The 27,024-nt window shown below is 45.8% G+C and overlaps 2 protein-coding genes across 3 annotated transcripts in view; both read right to left on the bottom strand.

The window, feature by feature from the left end:
• prmt3 (protein arginine methyltransferase 3) overlaps positions 1-21,219 on the bottom strand; it is a 37,000-nt gene extending 15,781 nt beyond the window's left edge. The window contains exons 1-12 of one of the 2 annotated variants that reach the window (XM_037453351.2): positions 21,136-21,219; positions 20,739-20,877; positions 20,441-20,523; positions 20,299-20,348; positions 20,115-20,220; positions 17,586-17,745; positions 17,001-17,142; positions 15,575-15,640; positions 14,653-14,774; positions 11,989-12,088; positions 4,042-4,120; positions 342-529 (exon numbers count right to left, since the gene is read on the bottom strand). In XM_037453351.2, coding sequence (XP_037309248.2) covers positions 342-529; positions 4,042-4,120; positions 11,989-12,088; positions 14,653-14,774; positions 15,575-15,640; positions 17,001-17,142; positions 17,586-17,745; positions 20,115-20,220; positions 20,299-20,348; positions 20,441-20,523; positions 20,739-20,877; positions 21,136-21,166 — 1,266 coding nt within the window. In that variant the 5' untranslated portion in view covers positions 21,167-21,219. The remainder of the gene's footprint in view (positions 1-341; positions 530-4,041; positions 4,121-11,988; positions 12,089-14,652; positions 14,775-15,574; positions 15,641-17,000; positions 17,143-17,585; positions 17,746-20,114; positions 20,221-20,298; positions 20,349-20,440; positions 20,524-20,738; positions 20,878-21,135) is intronic. The other variant, XM_037453361.2, reaches the window with a different exon arrangement.
• Positions 21,220-22,449: 1,230 nt separating this feature from the next.
• On the bottom strand, positions 22,450-26,607 carry htatip2 (HIV-1 Tat interactive protein 2). Its single transcript, XM_037453327.2, has 7 exons — positions 26,184-26,607; positions 25,155-25,344; positions 24,965-25,072; positions 24,484-24,621; positions 24,332-24,393; positions 23,311-23,547; positions 22,450-22,797 (listed from the first exon to the last, which is right to left on the bottom strand). The coding sequence occupies exons 1-6, from the start codon at positions 26,297-26,299 to the stop codon at positions 23,331-23,333; spliced, it is 831 nt and encodes a 276-aa protein (XP_037309224.2). The 5' UTR covers positions 26,300-26,607; the 3' UTR covers positions 22,450-22,797; positions 23,311-23,330.
• Positions 26,608-27,024: the final 417 nt, after the last annotated feature.

The following is a 27,024-nucleotide window of genomic DNA, read 5'->3' as shown; positions in this document are numbered from 1 at the left end:
AGAAGAGTGATTACTTATGTTGGATTTCATCTGGTTGTTTCATTTCAATCATTTTCAGATGCGTGAAGATGGAACAAGGTCCAGTGTTTGTTTTTCACCAAAACAAACCAAAGATTAGATACAAGAAACTCTGTCTGAGGCAGACAGGTTTTTGGGTTAAATGGAGGACAACGTTAGCCTGACTTATGTTTTCTATTCTGCTCCACAGGCCTTCTAAAAAGGACCGTCCATTACTAATTTGACCTCTCTCAAAAAGCCATTATCAGTTTCATCAAAGCAGCTTCCAAAGCCACCAGGCTGCAGGTCGAGTGTTGCAGTGAGTAACCTATGAGCACGTTCACCTGTATGACTGCAGGCTCGGAGATAAGCGTGTCATCTTTCACCACCTCCACCACGGCCTCCGGCACCACAGCCTTCTTCATGCACCCCATGTTGAATCCGTACACGTCGTCCCAGAATGCAATGTGCTCGCGGTGCTTCGACGCGTCTCCCACTGCAGCCAGGCTGATGTTGCATAGGTCCGGGTAGACTGTGGAGAAAAAAAAAGAAAAAAGAAGAGCGAATGAAATCAAGGGCCTGAAACACAAAACCATGAGGATGACGTCTGCCTTTAGTCTTTACATTCAACTCCGATGGTGGAAACATTACCGAGTATCGCCACATTGCTTAAACTTACCTTCTCTGCACCGCAATCACCCGGGGTACCTCCCCGACAACCACACTTAATCTTAAAAACAATTAAGTTTCCTTTGTTGCGCCAGCAGGGCGATAACAAGGCTTCGTTTCACCGTTTAAGCAAACCTCGTCAGGAGGAACCAGGTGAAAGAGGAAAGTGGAGGCAGACACAAAGAGAGTCAGATCTAAACAGGGCGAGGTCCGAGGGCGCCGCTCCAGGGCCCCTGGTCCAATGGGGCGTCACGGTAGATGTGATCCCCCCCGCAGTTTCAGAACCAGGACAGTTGCCTGGTTCTGAAACTGGGCTCCATCTACCAGCCGGCGGTTAAAAACTATTTACCAATTATCTGGGTCATTTCACTTGAATCTGAATATAAAAATGCATTTAGCTTCAAACAGAAACGACTAACAAACGTATCACGGCTGAGGTTTTTTTGGGAGACTCAACTACTGCATCCCTTTGGAAGTTGGGTTTTTCCACTACGGAAAAGCTCATTAATCACGGGCAGTTTCCTGTCCCCCAAACTTCTACTCTGTGCCGAGACGAGCTTAATGTCAACAAATTGAATGGCTTTAAAAACCATTCAACATATTTAATGAGAGAACGCCTTAACATCTTGGGGGTGTGGAGCGTTGCATCAATTCCACGAGGCTGCTGTAATGACCGAATCCATCACATGAACACAAGTCAGGCCGGATGGCCATTTTGTCCTACTTTGATACTTTGTATTTTACACTAGATGGAAAAACAAAAAATGACCATCTGTGATAGTTTGAGAGTGTCCCATGAGCACTGGGGGTAACATAGCATGATAGCGCTCTGAAAAGGTCCATTGTGTTGGATTTAGTGACATTTAGTGATAGTGTTTGTTTTTGGGGACACGGTGGCATTCAGGCAACGCAAAAACACAAAGGGAACACCCCCCCCCCCCCCCCCCCATTGTTTTGTCCATTACGCTGTTCATTACTTGGGTAGGTGTGCCAATGAGAGATGCACAGCATCATCTCTACCTGGTGTGCTCATAAAAAAAGGTCCTATGGATTCACTTATAGTCCTTAGAGGCCAGAGCGGTGAAACCCACACGTGGTCTCACATCACCTCAGTGAAATGACTGCTGCCTGGATGTATTTTGGGCAAACAAGCTTCGGACCCCCCCCCCCTTTTTTTTTTTTGCTGACTGAACAAGCAGCCTCAGAAAAACAATTTCTCTTAGAAGATGCCACTAGGGAACTATGATTCTAGCTTCATTTTTCAGTTTTGAAGACTAGAGTCTAGGCAGTGATTATTGTCGCTCCTCGTATTACATGCTGTAAAATTGTCTTTTGAATAAACATTACCCATGTCACAAATGAGCATTGAACGTGAGCCGTAATGTTCTTTTCATCGTGTTCTCACATCTGAATAGATTTATTTGTATGGGTAATATGCTTGGTGATTAAGCCAGAGCGGAGATGCTCAGGGCCATTGGTAACCCTACTGTGAAGTAACATTAGCCAACTCCCAGGCCTCGGGCCTAAACTACAGTTACACTCATGAGGATATATCCAACGTACTTTAACATTAGGGCTTGCTGCTACTGGTACCAGTGATCGAAGAATAGAAAAGTATAACAGGAGAATAAAAAAAGGTAACTGTAATGGGGAGGATATCTGATCATGGCGTCACGATAAACTTCTAATGAGACTAGAATTAACAGGTTAGTGTTGTATTGCTCTGCAGTGGTGGGAATATTAGTGTATAACTATATAAATAAATGATTATGGATATAATTTATATAGGCAAGTGCAAAAGCAGTTAGCAGTAGCTTTAGCGACGGAAAGCAACATCCGGACCCCAATTCTATCGAGCAGCATTTTCAGAATTTGAACATTTTGCGTGATAACATCCGTCAAAACATAAGGTTCACAAAATTGATTCATATACCACTTTTCAAAATAAAAGTTGTATAAATGAGAGTTGTTTAGTTGGGCTAAAGAATAGTCCAGAGAGATGTCATTCATTCTGACCTGAGCAAAAATAGTTTGGTTTTTAACCAAAAGGAGTGCATTTTTTTTTCCTTATGGAAAACGTGGGACCATTGAAGGTGAGAATGGTTGGTGACGGCTGAGTGACGTCATTATTACCCGCGACCCTGCGAGTGTCACTGCGCCCGCCGACTGTGCGCACACATTCACACGCAGTGCGCACCATCGGCCGTTTTACTCCGATTACTCAACCGAGTGAGTAATTACGAGGGCCAAGTGGGAGGATGGGGGTGCGTGGTGAGGAGGGGGGGGGGAGGGGGGGGCTGCTGATGGGGCAGAATTGGGAATAGGCCCGTCTGAGAAACACACTGAAATAGAAATGGAGACAGAGAGGGCTGCCGTGGTGTGGATGGAGAAAGAGAAAGGGAGAGGGGGGGGGGGGGGGTGTACACAGGCGTCCCCAGATTCATGGCTTTGACATCTGCGTCCTTCTCGACTCGCTGCTCACAGCCCGTTTGTCATACAACCCCCCCCCCCCACACCCTCTCCCTCTTGCTATCTCCCCCATTGGTTGGCTGTGGAGGGGGAAAGACTGTGTGTGGGGTGAGGGAGGGGGGGGGGGGCACAGGACAAAAACAAAATTCTTTTCCCCTGGACGCTGCGCTGTGCCAGGCATGCAGGGACACATTAAAAAAACGACAGGGGAGGTTAATGCGTTGGGGAGAATCTGCGAGCCGCTGGAAACTCGTCTTATGACGCGTAAGCACACACACACACACGCACACACACACACACACACACACACACACACATTAGAATCACCGCTCTATGAACATTTGCTTCACAGATTCATACAAAATACTGCGTAGGACGTGTGAACAAAGCAACACAAAAGCACACCTGCGCCAGTATCTCTCACTAACAGATCTGTCTCTGCAGTCGGGGTCAGCGTGTCCCTTGTAATAACCACAGGGGGCTGGCATGAGCAGACCGAGTAAACCTGACCTCAGGACCACACTGCACTGCACCACTCAACAGCAGTAATGACAACTGGTTTATCCTTGAGTGTACCTCCATGCTTTAGGTGGAGAATTCAAATCGATTGTATAAGTATGAATAGTAGTGACAGTCAACAGTCAATGCAGACTCACTAATGCACAAAAAAAAAAAACATTATACCAAAGACGTCCAGAGGCTCTGGTGAGTTAGTTTAGACATTTGACAGCTTTTGTGAGTTTGCATGTTCATATCACTTTACCAAAGCAGATGAAGCTCCTTGTGACACTTTGTAGGGCACAAGGACACTATTCAAATAACGCATTATGGAGAAATTAAATGACATTGCCATGAGAACCCTTTATTTTGCTTGATTTTGTGTTTTGGGGAGAAGATGTGACTCACCTGAGCCGCCGTCCGCCAGGTAGAGGTCCCTGGCGTACAGCACCGAGTCCAACATGGACTCAAACAGCAAGAAGTACCCCTAGAAAGAAAGGACATACACATTACCACCCCAGCATCGAAGTTGACTGACAGCTCAGAGGCGGGTGATGAATGCGTGCAGAGGAGAAGCCCAAACAGCCGTCGGACTACGCAGGCATCTTTTAATTCGGGAACCCGCATTAGCAGTGACTGTGAATTGGGGGACTTTCCCCACGTGGTCGACCACGCGGCCTCCCAAAGGTTTTGACCCCGGGTCGACCTCCCGTTCTGCTCCGGCGGACGGGCACATTAACCGTGCTATTATTCCATCAACGCTGAAATTGGGTTTTGTCCACATCTTGTCGGCTTTCGACCTGAGTGGCAGGTACCTGCTGACAAATGGCCTTTTCAACCCCCTACGCTTCCAACCAATCGCATGAGCCCTCTCCACGTAGTGTTTATGGGCAGCGCGTTTGGGAGGGTGCAAACATATGGGGGGGCGCCGATGACCCGTATCAGGTATTTTAACACAGACTCCTTGAGGATGGACCCACGAAGCCGGACGTGGCTTGATATGGATTTCTGGTGGAGTTGTGATGGCTCATCTGACATTGACACTCATTCTGGAACAAATCACATTAGAGCTTGATCACCAGTTCATCCCTGATCTGGCAATGTCTCATTATTTTGTACTTTGCAGTTTCAGAGGTTCCGAATAGAGGAAATAAGACAGGAATTCAGCTGGATTGTGCTGTAATAAAGGTAACACACCCACCCACCCTCACAGAACAAGGCGACATCTCTTAAGAGGTCAGATCCCAGTGGATGGTCTTCTGTGCACATCTATTCTCACCTTTAACTGAAACTGTGCTGCAACTGTCTGGGATTTATTCGCGGGTTATTTTCATGCCGATGACTGTCCCGTGTTCTGCAAAGGCCTTAAGTGTGGAAAAAAAAAACGTAAGAAAGCGGAACGTCCCGAGACATGTTTGAGATTCCAGTGGATCTACTTTATCTTCAGTTGGGGGACGAAGGGACAAGGAGAGGTGAGGGCCAGGACAAAAGATAAAGATTAAATGAGGGGGAGAGAGAGAGAGGGGAGAGGGGGGGGGGTGTATGATTAAGGGGAAGTAGAAGAGGAGCGAGGATGCCCGAGTGATGTAGCCGGCAGAATAGTAATTCCCCCCCGAGATAAGAAGCTTATTATTCAAATAAAGACAACCTCTCATTGGAGAAAGGAGAGGGGAGCCCTGATTTATAACCGACTCCTGAATCTTCACATCTCCGTTATGGGCCCCGAGCTGATAGCGGTGACGGCGACGAGGCCGATAGAACCGCGAGGGGATGAAGGGGAAACGTTCACATCCACGGGCGTCCCAAACCTCCGCCGGGACGGCACACGGCCCACGACCCGCCCGCTTAAAAATAAATAAATAAATAAATAAATAAATCCCTCACACGGAGAAACACCAGCCTCGTAATTTAGATCCCAATTTCACGGCACGGCGCTTCCCTCCAAGGGAAGAGGATACGAGAGAGAGAGAGAGAGAGAGAGAGAGAGAGAGAGAGAGAGAGAGAGAGAGAGAGAGAGAGAGAGAGAGAGAGAGAGAGAGAGAGAGAGAGAGAGAGAGAGAGAGAGAGAGAGAGAGAGAGAGAGAGAGAGAGAGAGAGATAGAGAGAGAGAGAGAGAGATAGAGAGAGAGATGCACTTTTACTGTCAGCAATGCTCACCCTTTTTTTTTTTTTTTTTTAATTCATCTGCAATGTTAATTACCCCAAAACACAACCCGGTGCCATTAGGACAGGGGGTGTGGAACTAAAGCAAAAGCAAAGCAGAAGTTTCTCCGGGTCGGATTGGACCCGGCTGGAAAACACTGCACACTTCCACCTTGGATCCCAAAAAAAAAAAAAAAAAAAAAGTAAAAATCTGCAGTAACAATCTAACTGCGGTAATCATCGTCTTCAGCCTTCAGGCGGGTCAGTGCTGATGTTCTAATTACGGGGACACTGCGCTCAGATGAAATATCCCTCGGAGTTGCGGCAAACTCACACCGACAGCGTGTTAATTAAAAGTACAAGTTTTAGAGATTATACGAGCCGTGGGGTGGTTCAGAGATGCGTTGCCCCTTTACATTTAAATCCCAGCTGGACTGGTCAACTACATCCTGAACAAAAACAACAACAAAAAAGCTATTCATTATAGAATAAGGGCTCATTATAAGCTCTGTGTAGTGAAATGAGCTTCAACCATTGGCTGCCGGCTGTCGACCCGGTGTGTGGGCTTCAGAACGTCAGCGCTGCTACTCCTCGGTCGTCTCACCTTTTCTTCATTTGTTTTAAGAAAAAAACTAAAGCTCTCCGCAGCAGGCCGCTCGCTGGGTGAATTTGACTTTGAAGGCGGCGTGCTTTCCGGCGTGGAAGGTGTCACTCGGGCCTCTGCGTGAGGAGGCAGCTCTGCTTTACTGCCCGGCAGCTCTGCAGTAAAGTCTGTGCATTTCCATAAAAGAGACTAATGAAACCCTAATGAGAACGGAATGGAGCAGCTTATACACATTAACAAAATTTGCATATAAAACACATTCCCAGAGTTGGCCACCACACACACACACACACACACACATACGCATCTATATTTGTACCAACACACACACACACACAGCAAATTCACTTTTACAGCTGTGTTATTTTTTTGGGAGTTAAACTTAATAGGATTTGTGTGAAGTTGAGTTGAACTTCTAAACTCTACAGATGTAACTTCATCACACATCTGCTGCACCGGGTTTCCTGTCTTTAGTCCCCAGGGAGGCGGTTACAGACATCACGTCCATCAGCCCAAAGGCTGTCAATCACAGCGGTCCGACAGGCGTTTTGGGAACGAAAACCCCTGAGTCAGCAGCGTACGCTTTCCTCCTCTCTCACGCCGCCTTCGACATACTTAATCTCAACTGCTGCCGATCGTCACCGCCTCCGGCCCCAGCAGGGTCGAAATAAAGGAGGCGGTGTGTGTGTGTGTGTGCGTATGCTGGTGCACGGTCAGGTGACTCCAAAATTAACATTATTACACACATCCGAGGAAGCGTTTTTCGGTGGCTCAGTGTGTGTACCTTGTGCAAAGGTTCCAACAACAGGCTAGATTAAAAAAGGCAGGCGAAAGATTGCATAAAAGCAAAAGTAATTTGCAGCGCGGCTACGAGGTTATTACGAGCATTGATGAAAACATTGTGCGCCTAAAAGACGCTCGGATTATATCAATATTACGGAAAACATTTCAAATTGTGTGTGGAAATGGTTTTAAAAACAATTTAATGAGAAATTCTATTGTCTACCAGCACGGCCTAATTAAAAGTCTTTGACAGGCTGCATTGAGGAGGCTGCAGATCAGATAACCACGATATGATATTGAATGCAGGCATACATCATTTCCCCATTGCTTGGATTTAGGGTTTTAGATTTTGGGGAAAGGCACCTTGACTTGAAAACTCTTTTTGTTTTGTTTTCAGGTCAAAGTCAGCAGCGTCACAAAACAATGCCTCCGTGAAATAAAAAGTTATGGCTTTGGATTGACAGAGACCCCATAAAAGTCCTAATATACTCGTATTGGCTGGTGTTCTTGTCGAAGCATTCACTAACCGTAGTGAAATTCATCATTTTGAGGGAACACAGAAACCATTTCTCCCCACACACAAAAAAAAACAATTACGACAGAGCGGTTGGGGATTATGGGTTTGGATTTATGGGAGGGGGGGGTCTGTTTGAGGGATATTTCAGGTTGTCGAGTTCATGTTCTGCGTGTACAATTGTTATTCAAACCTGGGAGCAGCTGCTATTCTATTCCTTCGGCGTGTGCCCCGAGTGAATGAAATGCAACATTGAGTTTTAGACATATACAGTATGTAATATTGTACCGAATTGCATTGCTTGTAGTAAATGGCTGCTCATTGGGCCAAAAAAAACCCCCAAAAGTTGTACAAAAACAAAGGAAATGAGTCTCTGACCCTTCGTGGATTATGAACAGATAAGAGTGCGGCATGAAAGAGATGGATGATTGTTTGTCAAATTAACGCATTACCCTGTTAACCCAACTAATAATACATTAATTACAAAAACAAGATTATCAGCTTTTCATTCTTCTATGAATATATTAAATTGCACCGTGTCGGAAGACACCATCACGGATATCAAAATGTATTTGTTTAACCGACAAAGAGATGGAAGATGAGGTCGTTAGTTTCATCATCGCAGATGGATTCACAGAATTATCACATTTAAAAAGAAATCCGCTCCGTTTAACCACATGACTTTTTGGAGCGTGAGGACATCTGTTGAAGTTTACCAATAAATACTCAATGGAGAGGTTTTGGTGCACAGGCACCTGCCTGAAAACCTTTCCCCGAGTCTCACAAACACTGTGTGTGTGTGTGTGTGTGTGTGTGTGTGTGTGTGTGAGACTGATAGTCAGACTGAAGGACAGGATGACTGATGACTATCGGCGTCTCCTCGGACAGTTGAGTCTCCCGTCACAGATAATGAGGCTAAAGAGGACGAGCTGCCATTAATTTGACTGCACACCTCTACCACACACAGGTATCGGATTACTGTGTGTGTGTGTGTGTGTGTGTGTGTGTCATAGGCGCTTGTTTTGTAGTCATGCAATGTTTACCTCAAGGTTGAATATCAGAGATGCGAGAAAAAAAAAGAAGAAATCCTGCACGTCAAAGAAGTTCAACGGAGCTCTTTGACGTGCCTCTTGTTCAGGGTTCTTCGCACATTTGAATGAAACTGAACACTGTTGCTAAAAAACCACTTTGATATTCTGGGAGAGTTCCTCCAAGGTGAGTTAGCGCCTGCAGGAGGTTCAGAGGCAGCAGCCTTCGCCTCTGTGTGTAATCAACACAATATTTGATGCAGATTCAGTATCCACAGTAAAAGACTACTTGGTGGGAAAAGTGAGCCTTGATCCTACAACTCTGTATCAGTCATTTACTTCTTAATGTTATACTTGGACCAAACAGCTGAATTGGAGAATGATTTCATACAAAAATGTGTCCACAAATGCTTTACATTATACCACAGACACTTAATTATAATAAATATGAACAAGACAATGGTTGGGTGGATATGTACTACAGTATGTGGGAATTAAATACAAAGCTTTTTGTTGGGAGGGACAAGGAAACGATTGGATCTCTTTTACTCCGTTGGGTTCCCTCTTTGCGGGAAAACTGACATTCTCAAAACTCCTCAAAGTTCTCAATTCTCTCCGCCCATCAGCGCCCTGCGCTCCAGTCTGTTCTCCACGTCTTGCACGGACAACATAGCTGCAGCTAAAGGGGGGGGGTGGGGGGGGGTGCATCTCGTAGAGCAATGATCTGGACTCGTGACCGGCTTGAGTTGACGATGCTGTTTCTATGGTTACATAACTAAAGTTGGTTACAGCTAACTCTCCATTAAGCACCATCAAGCCAGCAGGCCCCATCACCTGTGATTGATCTCGGAGTGACAGTCTTCATTTGGCCTTCAGAGGCCCCCCCCCTCCCTATTATCTGCTCTGGACTGTTTGTTCTTTTTGTGTTTGCCGAGAAAGAGAACCGATCAATGCGCTGAGTTATGACGTGACAGTGGCGGCGCCAGAGGCCGTCTCTCAAACGCTGCCACGGACGGACAGACAGACACTCATTTGCGCCCTTTTCATCCACTCCCACCGCCACAGACATCCATCAGCCGCCTGCCTCTCAGCGCGGTGACCACGGCCCGCTGCACTGGAACCAGCCTGCCCTTCGCCGAGAGTCAGAAAAGTGACGTATTCACGGCAAGGTTCTCGCTCTATAAAAAGCTACAAGTGGATTAAGATATTTTTATAATCCAATAAAGAGGGGAATTAATCAAGAATAGATGGTGGATTGTTATACTACGTTTACCGTCCCACACAACAACAACCTCTCATTCTGCTCAACATTTATTTACTCTTTTTTTTTTTTTTTTAGAATGACGTGCTGCATTTGTTCACAGTCTCTGTGGAAGTAATTCCCTTTACCAGAGACACCCAGACGTTAGTCAGTGAATTCTTTCCACTCGATATAGACTACTTTCTGGGAACAACATTTTCAAATCACATCACACGTGATGGCAGATGAGTTTTCTCTGTTGCTTTTTTATTTTTTTGTTAAATTGAGTGATGCTTTTCTTTCCCCCCCGCAGTAAGCCCCTCTCTCCCTCTGGATCCACACAGCACGGCTTTGTAGACTAATTCATTCTACAGATTTCAGATTAATTACGTTGTTCAGTGACAACAAACAAGGCGTAATGTATTTTTTCACCGCTTTCACTACTAACTGCAGCGGTTCTGGTCTTTGATTTCACACGCCCCACCCTCCCCTCATTCCTTTCCTTTTCCCTTCGCCAAGCAAATATTCCTTCAGGAATTTAGTTCAAAGCCAGAACCTCCTCTGCACACAAGAAATGCTGGATGCACATCCATTCTTAGTAACAAAACCCCCTCGTGCGCATCCCTGCCGTTGATTTGGCCCGATTTGGCAATTCTCTGCTGGAGGCCTCTGCAAGCCTCCAATCAGTGTGCAAGCATGCGTGTGTGTGTGTGTGTGTGTGTGTGTTGAACACGGTCTGATTAGATACGGGTATTCTTCTACTTCTTTGCCTTTTGTACAGTTTAAACAGAATGTTTAGTACAGGGACAATCACAGTATAAACCAAGAGTCCTTAAGGTATCCGTTCTGGTTGATGTAAAGACACCCGTCGTTACCGTGGTGATACAATTGGAAGGCATCAAACACTGGTTGGAAACTGTCTTGTATGTTTACAGAGCAAATATATTGTTAACATAAAAAGTTACTCAATAATGAGACTTATTGAGACTCCTTCATATTGAACGTAGTCAAAGTAGCGACTGTGGTGCTAATGTCAGATTATTTCCACACTATTTAAAGAGAAACATAAAAAATGCTACTCTGATGATCATTATTAGGTCAAACTATATTCTTTAATCAGACTTTGAAATAAAAAGGTTATTTCAGAGAACCACGTGGGAAACCCTGGATGTAATTTGTGTTCGATTAAATTTTCTTTTTTAATTTTATGATTCATCATGTATTTCAATTGAAATTAAATAAATTACCGTGAATTGTTATATGGGATTTATATGACAATAAAAGCAGGTGAACTACATGGAGCGATAATCTCCAGAATGTTCCCGTGCTGATAAGACACTACCTGGCTATAAAACAAAGCTATTTAAGTTTAATGCCATCCGAAGCCATTTAGTCTCCTCCTGTGACAACTGTCATTTTTCCATTTTACGCAGGCAGAATCGGAGCACAGCTCTTCAACTCCTGGCCAACTCTGAGAAATGTCCGCCGTCGGCGCCGTGATGAGAAGCGACCGGAGGATTCTCGGATTTATTAGCGCCGCGCGCGCCGGTGTCGCCGGAGATTACGCCCCCGATCCTTCACCCGCACGTCAAGCACCCAATTTCAATTTCCCCCGGCGAGAGCATGGGAAGACGCTGGCTGGCGACCCCTGCTCGTGACCCTGGGTTTTCACGATGGATGGGGCGGGTGGAAAGGGGAGGGGGGGGGGGGGGGGGCAGATACGCGATGCTCATGAATTAGGTATGACTTCAGCGGCGCGTTCAACTTTGGCCGTGCGGCCTGCATCGCCGCTGAGGATCTCTGTGATAAATGGCCGTCGAGGGGAGGGGAGGCTGCTCTTCCTCGTTAGCTATTCGGAGGAGCTGGCGGCCCTGCGCGCTCATTGGCCAAGGTGGCGAAACCAATCGGAGGTTAAGTCGAGCAAATTTGGGGTTTATTGAATGCATGCGTTACAAAAGTCCAAAAGAAAGAAAAAGCTCCAAACTAAAAGTAGTCGGCGACCATTTGAATCAACACAAACAAAAAAACAACAATGTGCACTGACCATCCACTCCGAGATGATGATGTCCACCGTCTGCACCGGGAGCTTGATGTCTTCTATGCGGCCTTTGATCAGAGTGATCTTGTCCTCCAACTGGTTGGACCTGTGGGACACACGCGAGAGTCAGAGGACCTCGGAAAACGACTCGTCAACTTCGTACGTCGCACCCCGGGACCCCGACGGTTGGAGGGTGCGTTTGTTTTTGTTTTTTGCCTCCATGGTGCACAGTCAATAACGTGGAGGCCGTAAACGCTAATTGTGGTCATTTCACAATACAGACTCATTTCGGTCTTTGCAAACAGTTGCCTACTCAGACAATTTAATATCCACTCTCCTGTTAGCTGCACCTTGCTCTCTTATCCAGCTTCATGCTAAATGCTGTATGACGTTCTGGGCAGGTAGGTAGCGTACAGTGGTTCAATTTTTCACAGACTCATACGTATATGGCGTGTGGGAATGAATCAAAAACATCAACCGTGTGAGGCGAAGAAACGAAGAATAACCCGAAAGAAAAAATTGAAAGTAGATGTCTCAGATATCTAAACATTCTTGAGCAAACTTCTACTTAAAAGCACATTATATTTGCAGTCTTGCAGTGGTGAAGGGAGGGGGGGGGGGTGGGGGGGGGGGGACTGTAACTGTGGTGCTGCAGAGGTGTCAGGCTCAGGTAGGGACTGTACGATTGCTGCTGCGGTTTAAATGATCCGTCCTTTCAGACCGGCCGGTCCGGTTATCAATCTCTGTGAATATTCCATTATCGCGACAGCTAATGTTACCGAGGACAGAACAATTACTCACAGCGGCCCAGAGTGCATTTCTGTAGCAGCGATCCTTATCTTGAACTGTCTCTCCCCTCTCTGCTGCTCTGCTATCGCCGCCTCACAGGATCCAACACACCCCCATCCCCCACCCCCTTAAACCCCCCCCCGCCCCCCCCCACCTCAACCTGCTACTCCTTTCACAAGAGGGAAACACTGTAATCTCATTATTGGGGTAATTTAGAGGACAATGTCAGGACTCTGGGGAGAGAGTCAGTATCTGTGTGGCTTTGTAGTGGTGTGTGTGTGGCATGGAGGAGGGGGGGGGGGATATAAGGCGGGAATATTGTGCCGTTATTCCACTTTGCAGTTGGTTATGGAGAATGGAATTTGGGGACAGAGTTTTTTTTGCCGTTTAGCCGTCAGCGGAGTCATTAAAAGAGCTGAATCGGCATCTGTGAAGCAGCCAGCACACACGCACACGCGTGTCACACTTCACACGCGTGTCACACTTCACACGGCCTAAAAATTACACACGGCAGCAGAATCAGGCCGTTGCTTTTCGGTTCAGTGTATTAAAGAATATTTTGTTTGTATGTTTTATCATGAGGAATAATTGCTTTCTTTGGAAGAAAATACAAAAAACAGATTTGTATGTTGTGAAGGATTCAGGCATTAATGTTCTTTTAAAAAAAAGTACAAGTAAAAGTACGTTGGAGTAATGAGGGTTAAGTCCTTAAGGTGTTAAGATGAAAAAAATAAGCATCATGAATAGATTGTACATGAAAAATGATGAAACTTCTATTTGAAGCTCATTTGGGTGAGTGAGAATTTGGGATACTGATCATCACAAACGGCAGCACACACGGAACCTTCCGTGCCCCCATGGGTGCCTGTAACTAATCCGCATTCTTTGACCAAAGCTGGCTGAGGAACATCCAGATTAATGTCATTAATATGTGAAGAAGAAAAAAAATTCCACTTAGTTTTCACAATTCAAAGCATTCAATTGGATAATCCATCAATTCCATCCATTTAAAACCAAGAAAAAAAGAAACCTATTTGGACATTATCCATTAAGGAAGTGACTGTGAAGGAAGGAAGTCACATTGAGCTTTTCATTTAAACTTCGGCGACGGGGTGGAGACGGGAGACGGATGCTCGCGCCCAACCAACAGGAGCCACTTTACGGGAAAGGTGTGTGTGTGTGCGTGTGTGTGTATGCGTGTGTGTGCACATGTAGGAGGGGGAGGGAGGGGTTACACATCTTTTTTTCTTTAGCTGAAACTTCACCGCTGGCGAACCTGCGACGCAGCCGGCATGCCAACGCACTCTCCGACAGCGAGTCAGTGGGCTGTAAAATTAAAACGTCCCTTTCCTTCAGCAAACCCCGTGGTTTTGCTTACACGGCACTCTCTTACGCAACGGTAATAATAGCAGCCATCATGGCCCCTGACTCAAAAAAAAAAAAAAAAAAAGGCATTTTGGAGGCGGGCGGAGTGATGGAGCAAGGGGCTGCATGGAAACACACACACCACCTGAAATTGGACTGAGCGCCGTATAAAAAAGGTACCGGCAGGGGGGGGGGGGGGGGTCATCTACATGCGTGCGACTGTGGAGCGCGAGACGACAGGCCTCTGACCGGAGCCCCCGCAGAGGAGAGCAGAGGCGCCGAAGTGGGGGAACGAGTCGGACCGCAGGTGTTTAAATTGAATGCATCGCGGCCACGTCGACCGGCAGCGGCGGCTCTGTTGAAGTCAACCAGCCGCAGCAAAAAGGAAAAAAAAAAAAGGTGGTTGGAGGTCACACGGACCTCTGTTCCCACAATGCCCTGCTGCACACAAAGAGAAGAGGATACGCCGCCCCGTACGTTCCTGTAAAAAGGTGCTCACTGGAGAATGAAGCTAACCTGACTATGTCCATGGCCTGGTAGATGATTTCCGATTGGTCGACTGCGATGACGTGCTTGGCCCCGGCTCTGGCTGCAAACATGGACAGTATGCCGGTCCCACAGCCCACATCGAGCACCACCTGCAGGGGGGTGGGGAGGTACAAGAGGAGGAAATTAACACTCACTCGATAAAAAGCACTCCAAAATACTTGAAAATTCAGGAATCATTGTTAGGATGAAAGGGATCTGGTCAAAGTTTTCACATGTTTCCCTCACTTGTTGTTGTTTATAAGTACGTTGCCACCAAAGTTTGTTTGGGAATTCAAAGCAGAAAAAAAACCTATGCTGCCCCCCCCCACACCTTTCAGTCTCCACTAGGTCACAGTTAATTTTTCCCCCTTCGCCTTCAACTGGCTTTAAGCGGCCGAGCCACAGCTGCAGTGACTACGTGGCATCTGCATGCCTCGCGGCCTTGCCGCGTGTCTCTATTTAAGGCGCCTCACGCTGCCCTCAAACAGGGCGCCCTGGATCTGTCTCCGTCCGGCACTTCCTGTAGAAAGTGACACTTCCCTCCTTCCCGAACCCTGTGACGGGGATAATGTACGTTCCCATCAACAGAACCTCTTCCCCCTGCAGCCTCATTCCATCTAACCAGCAGCAATATAATGGATGGTCATGGTACAGGCTCCTGCTTTCTGCAGGGGAAGGAGTTTTGGGGGAGGGGGGATTGCATGTGTGTGTTATCAGCACTCTGCAGTCGACATCCGAGGCGCTAATAAAGCCACGCCGTGTTTTAAATCAGACAACGTCGCCTTATTAATGTCTTTCCTAGAGAGCCACCGCCTCTTTTCTGTTAATGAGCTTTGGGCTGTGCATTAACCCCCCCCCCCCCCCCCCCCACACACACACACACACACACACACACACACACACACCTCACCTTGTCTCTGAACGCGTCGGGGTTGCGGTACATGAAGTCGCGGTAGCTCTCCGTACGCACTTTATCCTGCGGAGAGAATCAGGCATCAAACTTGATGTGGTTTTTTTTACCTTTTTGTTTGCAGTGTAGCTTCCCCGAGGGCCAAAAAAAATATGAATGACTGGTGAGTAGGTAAAGAAGTTCATTCTAATTTTGAAATTCTGCAGAAAATGATATGTTATTACGTTTAAAAAAAATGTAATCCTCCAAAAGAGACAATAAAACATGTTGCAGATACAAAATTGACTGCAGAAAAGGTTCAGGGCCTTTTAGAGATGATTTGTGTTCTATTGTTCTATGAATTTTATCTTGTGATACACAGAGCGTGTAAAGCTTTTGCTACACAGATAACAGCAGATCCAAACAGAGGGAGGCATTCTTGGAATTTACATCTACGGGATAAAAAACAACTGGGAGGGACTTTGAAGTTTGTAGTGGGACCACTGGTCGGGACTGGCTGAATAACCTGTCAATCAAATCTGCCCACAAAACACCAGCCGCTCCCCTGTGGAGGAAAAAGCTACAGCAGCTCCTGGAATGAGAGCAACACCGATACTTATGCTTAAACGTATCGATACGTTTAAAGTTGGCGCATTTACAAGCAAAGCGAAGCTGATTTTCACAATGAGGGAAATTGTAAATTCTCTAGTGTCCAGCTGATGGGCCAGTGTCTATTTCTTTAATTAAAGTAATTAAAGCTAAGCTAAACTAATTAAAAGTGGCTTCAATTTAAACGGAAGTGACGTACGTTTGCCTGAGGATACGGTTCCTAAAACTCACGCCATAGATGATGTGCTTTCCAGCGACCTGTGAAAGAGTTGAACACTTTCTACCGCAAAGCCCCCCCCCCCCCCGTCCTCCCCGCCTCACGTGTTCCTTCCTCTTCCTGCGGCTCTGATGCAAGTTCAGGTACAAATGACGCAAAACTTAACACCAATCAGGACAGCCAACGGGAATATGTGTAAGTACTGCGGTAAGTAAAGCAGGGAGGGAGGAGACACACACACACAGAAGACTCCTCTCCCCCCCCCCCCCCCCCTCTGCTGACACTTCCCGGTTTCAGCACTTGAGCAGCGTCAAAATGTATCTCCACGTCCGCCATGCAGCCGTAATGCTGCCGTCTCGCGTGAGAGCTCGAGGCTTATTGCTGATTTATCACTTCTGAGGGATCGTGTCAACGTGTGCATAAAGATGATGATTTTCCTTCACGGGAAAACGTTTCAGCCATGACGGACGCTGATGAACCCCCCCCCCCCTTTTTTTTTGTTCCTCTGCAGAAACGGCTGCGTCCGGGCAAGAAGTGAATCACGAGAGAGTAATGAGAGCGCCAGGCCCACTCCGTGTGTGTGTGTGTGTGTGTGTGTGTGTGCGCGCCCACGACTCGCACCTTCAGCATCTCCTCGTGGATGCCGTAGTGGCCGTAGGAGCCAAAGTAGGCCTCGTCCTCGTCCTCTCGGAGCTCGGCCACCGAGCCCAGGTTGCCGGATTGGCCCGTCCCGGCGTTCAGAACCAGGCCCTGGGCCAGAAGCCTGAGAGGGAACACGTTAAACTTCTCTTATGAGGACAAAGGCAGCAGACACCTTCATGCAGGACGTAGCAGTAAATGAAGAAGATAGGAGACATTAATCTTTCTAACTCTTACAACCCCCCCCCCTCCAACCTCACTCTGTCTGTAATTTTCCCTTATTGCCCCCCCCCCCTCCTCACTTTAACCTCCATGCGGCAGTGGAATTTTCCCTTCCTTTTTATATCCTTCCCCAGAACTTCTACAAGGTACTCCAGTTGATGTTGCCGCAATACTGGGTTCACTGTGTCCCCCTGCTGGCCTCAGGAGGGTGGTGCAGAAGTGGAGCAACACACCGATTACAAAGCAAGAGCTCAAGAACGTGGAAAAGGGGCAATCAGATCGGGACAACCGTATTGCACATAGTAGTTATAAAGCAAAAGTTAAAAGATTGGAGAAACATCTGACTTGAGTTTGTGCAGGTCGTCCATGGCTCTGGTCAGCGCCTCCTCCGAACTGCGGGCTCTCTCCTCAGCGGCCTGGGCCCTCCGCTGCAGTGCATCATGGCACTCGGGCCCAGAGGAGGGGCCCGTCGACAGGCTTGAGTCCTCACAGAGCTCCTCGGGGTCTGGAAAAAAAAAAAACATTAAAAAGGGGGTGCACACAGATATATAAAGTTAAAGTGAATGGGACAGGTTTAACTAAAAAAAGACAAAGAAAATGCTATTCCGTGTATGTATATACACTCACCGGCCACTTTATTAGGTACCCCATGCTAGTAACGGGTTGGACCCCCTTTTGCCTTCAGAACTGCCTCAATTCTTCGTGGCATAGATTCAACAAGGTGCTGGAAGCATTCCTCAGGGAGTTTGGTCCATATTGACATGATGGCATCACACAGTTGCCGCAGATTTGTCGGCTGCACATCCATGATGCGAATCTCCCGTTCCACCACATCCCAAAGATGCTCTATTGGATTGAGATCTGGTGATTGTGGAGGCCATTTGAGTACAGCGAACTCATTGTCATGTTCAAGAAACCAGTCTGAGATGATTCCAGCTTTATGACATGGCGCATTATCCTGCTGAAAGTAGCCTTCAGAAGTTGGGTACATTGTGGTCATAAAGGGATGGACATGGTCAGCAACAATACTCAGGTAGGCTGTGGCGTTGCAACGATGCTCAATTGGTACCAAGGGGCCCAAAGAGTGCCAAGAAAATATTCCCCACACCATGACACCACCACCACCAGCCTGAACCGTTGATACAAGGCAGGATGGATCCATGCTTTCATGTTGTAGACGCCAAATTCTGACCCTACCATCCGAATGTCGCAGCAGAAATCGAGACTCATCAGACCAGGCAACGTTTTTCCAATCTTCTATTGTCCAATTTCGATGAGCTTGTGCAAATTGTAGCCTCAGTTTCCTGTTCTTAGCTGAAAAGAGTGGCACCCGGTGTGGTCTTCTGCTGCTGTAGCCCATCTGCCTCAAAGTTGGACGTACTGTGCGTTCAGAGATGCTCTTATGCCCACCTTGGTTGTAACGGGTGGTTATTTGAGTCACTGTTGCCCTTCTATCAGCTCGAACCAGTCTGGCCATTCTCCTCTGACCTCTGGCATCAACAAGGCATTTCCGCCCACAGAACTGCCGCTCACTGGATGTTTTTTCTTTTTCGGACCATTCTCTGTAAACCCTAGAGATGGTTGTGCGTGAAAATCCCAGTAGATTAGCAGTTTCTGAAATACTCAGACCAGCCCTTCTGGCACCAACAATCATGCCACGTTCAAAGTCACTCAAATCACCTTTCTTCCCCATTCTGATGCTCGGTTTGAACTGCAGGAGATTGTCTTGACAATGTCTACATGCCTAAATGCACTGAGTTGCCGCCATGTGATTGGCTGCTTAGAAATTAAGTGTTAACGAGCAGTTGGACAGGTGTACCTAATAAAGTGGCCGGTGAGTGTATATATATATATATATATATATATTTTTTTTTTATTCAGGCCCTGCATGTTTTGTGTGGTATTTTAAATATGTTACATGAAACCTTTTCTCTAAAAAGGGACAATGCAAATTAGATATGAAATCAAATCTATTCAGATCGAATTACAATTACGACTTACAGACCATCCAGCGGCTTTAAAAGAGCTTTCGTGTGTTTCTTTTGGGGAGAGAGGTGCACTGCAGCAGAGGCGCAGAGGCCGCTGCAGTTCGCTCAACCCGAATATCTGTCACTCCACTCGACTGGAGCGCTCTGCACCGACACGGATTACTACACGGGCTCCCTCTTCGAGGCGCTCTGAGACCCACAGCATTGACTGCGGTGTCTGAAGGAAAACAGTAAGCTCGAATGCGAACATCTACAAAAAGTCACAACGAATCATCTCGTGAACCGTGCGACAGATTATGTGAGGATACAAGATGAAGAAAAAAAAAACATGTTTTCCCTCATTCGTCCCACAACCGGCACTTTTTGTGAGTGCAACAGAGGGCAAAGCCGTCAAGGTGCAAAACCCACAATGCAACCTGGCTTTCTCCCCCATCCTTCAAGTGTGACCATTCAGAACAACAACCAACGCTATTTGAACGATACTGGTTTAATACATGCCAGTTCCGCGCCATCTATGAAGCTGTTCTGAGAATATTTTACGAATCTGATGAGTCAGTAAAGCTCCAGGCAAAAAAACCTAAAAGGAGTTGCTGTATGTGACCAAATAAAATCCTCATAAGAATCGATTTTTTAAGCAAATTATATCTAACGGGGTTAATAATACAATATAAGTTTCTCCTCTTCTGCTGAAAATTGAATATGCTCGTTCCTGGTAATATTACTCCCTTGTGTGTGTGTGTGTGTGTGTCGATTGTGTTGCAGGGCATTGTCGTTGCATGGTTAATTGTGCGAGTGGCCTCGGTGAGGAGTGTGCAAAGCGCGTAGAGCCTAGCTGAGGACCACGGAGGCCGTGCTGCTTGTTGAGTGCAAGTCTAGACTTCCGTACCGGTCTGCAGCAGGGGGTCGTCCTGCAGGACCGGTCGCAGGAAGTCTTCGCTCTCCCACGGCAACGGAGCGTCCGGCAGTCCCGCCAGAAAGGATGCAGCGCATTTCTATGAACGCAGATGAAAAAGATACAAATGTAACAATAATAACGTGACCATTTCGTCACATCTCATTACAGCACTTACTGTTGATCGTATGAAGTTGATCATCTTTATGTAACTGTAGTCGTCTAAATCTAAAAAAAAAACAACAACAACAAAAGAGGTTGAGCCATTTGAACAGAACAGGACGAATCTGTGGTTCTTCACAGCATCCGAGTCGACTTACTGTGTCTTCTTATCACGTCCACGAGGTTGATCCGGTGCTCCTCCGTGCAGTGCTGCAGGACGGCCGGCACCGAGGTCAGCAACCTGAAACACAAAACGACGCGGGTGGGATTTAACACCTTTGAATGAAATGTAGAAATGTGCACACGTGTTGCATAGGAAACTGCTTCTCGGATACTGTCCTGTGAGGCCCTCTGGTTTTGAAGCATAGACCGATTGGGAACTTTTTAAACAGAAAAAAAAGAAGACCGAAGGTGAGGAAGTCCCCTGCTGCTCTGTGAATACGCAAAGCATCTCACCTTTCACAGAACAGACACGTGACCATCGCCGGCGGACTGTCCTCCTCTTCCTCCTCCAGCCACTGCCCTTCATCGTTGTCAACGTCATCATCGCCGTCTGAGAGCTCCGGCATGTCGTCGTCGGATGCTCCATCACACTCTGTCGAAGTAAAAACAATTAAAACCATTACAGCGGCTTGCTTTGTCGCTCGGGGCGGCGTTGATGTAGCTGGGGGGGGGGAAATAACTTTCACGTTTAGCATCAACGTCACAACCGTTAAAATGAACGTTAACGGCTGTGCAAACGAAGAAGAAGAAACCATGAACTCCACGCATTAGAAGTGTCCAACTGGACAAAACAAGCGCTTAATTTGTTTCAACAGCCACTGTGGAGGGTGTTTAAAAATGTGCTATTTACCAAACTCACGTGCGCCTGTGTGTTCTGCCATGATGCCCACTCTCGGTTTTCCCTGGACTTCCTGGTGACGTCGCGTGACGTCGAGAAAGGGGCCGGACCCCAAGTCAGAAGAGGCACTTGCTCCGGCGACCGCTAGATGTCGCTCGGGTTCGATTCGTGAAACGCTTACTTTGCGATACTTCGGCCCAAGCAGGGTTAATAAATAACTTTATCACTGTATCAGCCTGTATTACAGATTGATTGACCGTAGCTCCGAGCAAAACCTTGAACCAGTCACGAAAAGATGAATTGCCAAGAAAAAAAAATGCTGAATTGACTACTGAAAGAAAATGTATAAAAGTTTAAAAGTTATTCTTTTATGTAAATTTCGCTTTTTTTGACCTCTTTCAAGAATATGCCCATGTTTTTGGCTGCCAAAAAAATTGGTGGTCTTTCATGAGAAACTGTATTTTGGCTAACATTGAATGAACACAGAAAAAAAAGTAAGGAAACTGTGTTTCTTCAAAGAGCAGAGACAGATAACCAGATGCGGGTACACTGGACATGGTTGGTTCACTCCTTCTATTATGGCCTCTGGTCATTGTGGACTCCCAGCTGGGCCTTCTGTGTCTGGATCGGTCAGAAATGACCCGGATCAGAACACACAGGCGATTTATGACCATGCACAGTACATTACATGTTAATGGATGATACATTTATGGTGGAGCATGGAGCTGATGGAAAATGCTTTAGATTTTCATGTCAGGGTAAGATCTTTTGTATTTTGTAACCGAAAAGAACGCAAACCCTCAGGTGTAAAGTTGTTTTTTATGTTATTGCTTAGAACATGTGTATTTCAAAGAACTGACTATCTTGCTAAAAACATTACATTAAATTAGTTTTTTTTTAGTGCATCTTTTTAGCCGCAAAGCTAAAAAACTATCATGCAAACATCTAGAGCCCAATGAGTGTATTCTGCCACAAGGGGGCGCTGCTAGATCACAGAGGAAAGGACATCAGCTCTAAAACTTGAGGGTAATTAGAAGTGCAGTCACATCCATCAAAACACAATAAGAGAATAAATCACATAATTTAAAGTAGCAGACAATTGCGTACAACGCAAGAGAAGTAAAAAAAAAACAAGAAATGAAATGAAATTAAGAGCCTTAATAATTTAACAGAGAGAAATAGCACAGATATGGTGACAAGGATTCATCACATGCTTCAGTGTGGTACAGCGCAGATATAGTAACCCAAAGATAATAGTGATACAATTGCAGCATTTTCCTAAAATAAATATCCACACAGTAAAATATTTGTAATAATTCAAGAAAAATGTGTTGAAGAGATTTTAATGTAGTGCAGAATCAACTGAGACATTTACTTAAAGGCAGTGCGTTGACTCAGAGCACAAATGGTCAAAAAGCCTGAAAATAGTTCCCTCATGACAACATTACACCATTCACGACATTAGGAAATACGTTCAAGACTTTATTAGCTTTACATGTCGTTTTCTACATAAAATTTCTAGCAAATCCACTACAGTCCAGCACCTTTATGGAAACATACTTTGGCTTTCTGACAATTCAAGGATACATTTTATTTAAATTGAAAAAACCATGGACAAGATGACGATGATGAAGAGAATAGTGTTTACACTCTGTAGCTGTCTCTGTATAGGGCCTGAAATGAGGGGGAAAAAATACATGTTTGAATATAGGTCACAAAAAACATCACAGTGACCTCTAAACTGTCAAAAGTCCAAATAATCAACTTAAAGGGGATCTTTGTCATGTTTAAACCTGGACCCCACGTTCTCATAGGAACATAGGCTTCTGTGTCTGAGGGACTAATGCAGAGTTCAGACATTGGATCAGTACCGAGCGACAACGCGGCAGCAGATTCAGCGCACCGGACCGAATGTACCCATTAATCACTAAGACACTAAAACATGGGATCAGCAGTGTTTATCTCGATGCCAAAGCTAAATGCCATTGCTGGGCTTGTACACATAACACTAATCACTTTGGGGGCATAGCATAGCAAAATGAGTCAGGTTTTTTTAAAAACACTTTAATCTCTGCCCCAAAATGTAAGAAGGACTTTGTTACAGAAAGGTAATGAATGTACTTCTTGGTTTGTTTTTGTTTAGGCCAAGATTCAAGTCATCTGGTGGTTGGGAATCCACGTTCTCACCTCCGGGGCATCTCCTCCCCTTACTTCCCAGCACTTCTCCCCAGACTGGCGATGTCCTTGTTCTCCAGGATCTCCGTCTTCGTCTCGGGCTGAAGCAGAGCGTTGGACGCCATGGCTTTGGCCACCGCGTGGATCGGGATGGACATGGACGTGGAACACACGGCGGAAAAGGCCCCGAAGAACTTCCTGGCCACCCACTCAGCGGGCCGACTCTCCTGCCGGTCCACCAACAAGACCCTGCGAGGGGGGGTGGAGAAGAAAAAACGCAAAAGGTATTGATGATTCCGTGATGTCACTTCATTCAGCAGAATTGACATCTATTCTTTTCTCCGTTGGCGGGATTAACAACATCGATTCTCTATTTGTCACACTGGAACGATTGATCTGATCTATTCAATCACAGGTTGCAAAAAGGATTGAAAGGATAGTTAGGATGTTTGAAGTGGAGTTGTGTGATAGGAACGTTGTAATACCAAATCAAAAGACCAGGACTATATCTTTAAAATGTTACACGGACACTATTATGAGTTTAGACTACAGAGGTACCCATATGATTTTTCTTCCTTTTCCATTCTGATGACCAATTAACCGACACATCCAGATTATCCTGTATGTACGACATCTCAGAGGCTTCAGAAAAAACACGATTCGTATGATTAGGAAATAAATGTTTCATTTTTTTGGTATCAGCTTTTATTTTAAAAGAATTTTGGATTGTGAAAACATCTCAACTGCCCAATAGCACTCAATTGCATTATAATGGAACTTAATAGAAGCTCCGTTAGCATTAGCAGTTAGCCGAGAAGGACTGTGCTGCTAACTTTAACCAGCTCCCCTCCTGCTGGTTTTAACATTATCAGGGACTAAATGGGTGCAAAAGAGTGTTCAACCAACAGATATAGTAATAGTTTGCACATGAACATGTGAAATATTGTTGCAGCGTTAATAACTGATAATTGATGCATACACCATTAGTCTTAAATAGTTAGTGGAGGTTTTGCAAGTGAACGAGACCACTCACCCTGGTCTGTAAATGGAAAATCTGTCAAAACCCAGCGCCTCAATCTCTGCCTCCACTTGTCCCTGGAAGAGAATGATAATCCACTGTCAGTGTTTAACGACACACAAACAGCCGAGCTTTAGTTGAGGGAAAAGAAGAGGTAAATCCAATACCTTGACTTTGAGGTAGAGGAAGTTGCTGTTCTTATCGGCTCCTCTGGAGGACTCCAGGTGGAACTGTGAGCAGCCTCCTGCTTTGGCGAGCTCGGCCGATTTCAGAACGTAGTCGTGGTCGACGCGGATGAATCCTTCCTGAAGTGAACAATGTGGAGACATATGGGTTATATTAAGATATCTTTTTTTTTACTTTTCTTAATGAAAGTGACGAGTAATAACTTGCCAGTGCTGGATCTTAACCTGATAATATGTAACCAATAAAAAGACATTTTGACTAATTTAATGAGTTAAAATGAGTTTTAACTTTGTGATTAATTGTAAAATCTTATCCTATCAATATTGAGGCAATGCTGTGATTAATATTGTAGTATTATTAGATTTACCTCCATAAGTGTAATACCAAACACTCTTAAGTTATACACTTAATTACCATTCTGCTTCATAATTTATTAAATAATAACATTCATGTTTAACTCACAGTCCCTGCTTTTGCTTTGGTGGTTCCCAGGCAGCAGTAGCCTACATCGTGGCCCTGGAAGGCCGCAGCGTAATCCTCCAGCTTCTCAAAGTCCACCACCTCTTGTAGCTGGAGGCACACAGCACACAAGTTAAAAAAAAAGGCCCCCCTTACAACGCGACGAATCTCGGGGATGATCGACCCCGCTTACCAGGTTTCCGTGTGCGTGGTCTTCAAGGGCGAGCCGTCTCCTCCCGATGAGGGTGATCTTGGAGAAGATGTTGCGCTCCAGCAGCTCTCGAAGCAACATCTTGCCCGATTCCCCGGAGGCTCCGAGGATGAAACAGCTTTTGTTCTGCTGCCTGAAGTTTTCCTCCAGATTCTTCATGTCCCCGGCCATGCTGTGTGCCAGAACAGATCCACTCGATGAGTGCAGGTAATGCCACGATCACACAAAGTGTATCACGTGGGCACACATGTTTAATTACTGTCTTGATATAAAAGACATGTTTTCACATTCCCATTTTGGTAATCAAAAGAGAATGAATTGTGTAGTTGGATAAAAGCATTGCCATGGAGTTACAGTGAGTAAAAATGCATACAAGAGACATCCAGCTGATGGACCTGATCAAGGCCGGGTCTAGACAGGCATGTATGAGGGGGCCACAAATCTTGAGGGGGCATTGTGCTCCAGCACCTTTTACCATGTCTAATTTTGAGTTGAGTTTGAGGGGGCACAACATTTATTTGAGGGGGCCAGGCCCCCTCTTGCCCCTGCCTAGACCCGGTCCTGGACCTGATATTCAAAACTCTTCTCCAGTCTACAATATTTACGACGAACCCGTCGGAAGACACCTATGATTTAGAATCCAGTGTTCGTTTTGTTTTTACATGATTAGTATGTTCCCCGAAATGCAAAGGGACTTTAAATGCACGTGTTTATTAAAGGGCTTCGGTCTGACGTTCGTTCTTGCGTCACATTACATTTAAGCTGACGCTTTTATCCAAAGCGACTCACATTGCATGTTTAACCCATATGGAGAGAGCCGGGGGAGGGACTTCTATGCAGGTGGATTAAACTGTTGCTAACATTAAACATGACTCGTAATCACATTTAGCCGACGTCACGTTTACCATTATAGCCATTTCCTGTTTTTAGCCGTTAGCATTTTACCCTAAACTAAAGCTCGCGACGTGCCGCATCCCGCTGGCAGAGAAGCGCCCCCCCCCGGGTGTTTACCTTGTGTATTTAACCGAATTAGGGTCGTCGAAATAACTCAAAAGCGCCGCAATCACAACAACAACGACCGCTAAGATCCCGGTGGCGTTTCCCAGGGTGGCGGCTGGTATCTTCATCACGGGAGCAACCGTCAGGTTGCTGGATCACTTCCTGGTTGCTTCATCTTCACAGACGCGGCTGTTCTTCTGCTTCGTTCACGGCCCGAGGAAACAGACAACGATGAGCAACATCTGTGCGGCAGACGTGTGTGGCTTTAACGTCAATTGAGGGGTTTATTTATGTTGTTAGCGTTGTTAGCGTTAATTCGACCGAAAGGGAGAGATCTTTGGACTTCAGCAAGCGTGTCTAATCGTTGTTCACCAGAGACAAGGTGTGCGCATGCGCACCTCCACATTTCTAAAAGCCTGCAATGTGTCCTACGTGTCCTGAATATCCTACAACCTTCTTCTTCTTCTTCTTCTACTAGTGTTTATTGGCGGCAAACCATTTCCTAGGACCATAGAATAATACAATATTATGTGATAATGTTCCATATTGTGGCCTATTATTACGATATGGCGCATGGATGACGATGATGCCAGCCAATCAAATTTGCAGCATTGTTGCCTCCTAATTGCTCCCCAGGAAAAATGTAACACAAGGGTTATAATGCAATGTAAGTCGCTCTGGATACAAGCATCAGCTAAATGTAATGTAATAATAACTGTTTACTGTTTATATTGTCAATTTGCCATAGTTTTCTCTCAATTTTAGATCAATAATGCATATCTTCTCAGTAAAGGCCAGCCGTGGCACTCACTGACAGCCAATCAAATTGCAGCATTGTTGCCCATGTCGAAGT

The sequence above is a fragment of the Pungitius pungitius genome, chromosome 4 (genome assembly GCF_949316345.1).
Source record: "Pungitius pungitius chromosome 4, fPunPun2.1, whole genome shotgun sequence".
Lineage (NCBI taxonomy): Eukaryota > Metazoa > Chordata > Actinopteri > Perciformes > Gasterosteidae > Pungitius > Pungitius pungitius.
Note: the sequence above shows the minus strand (reverse complement) of the source record. Positions and strands in the feature narration are given on the sequence as shown.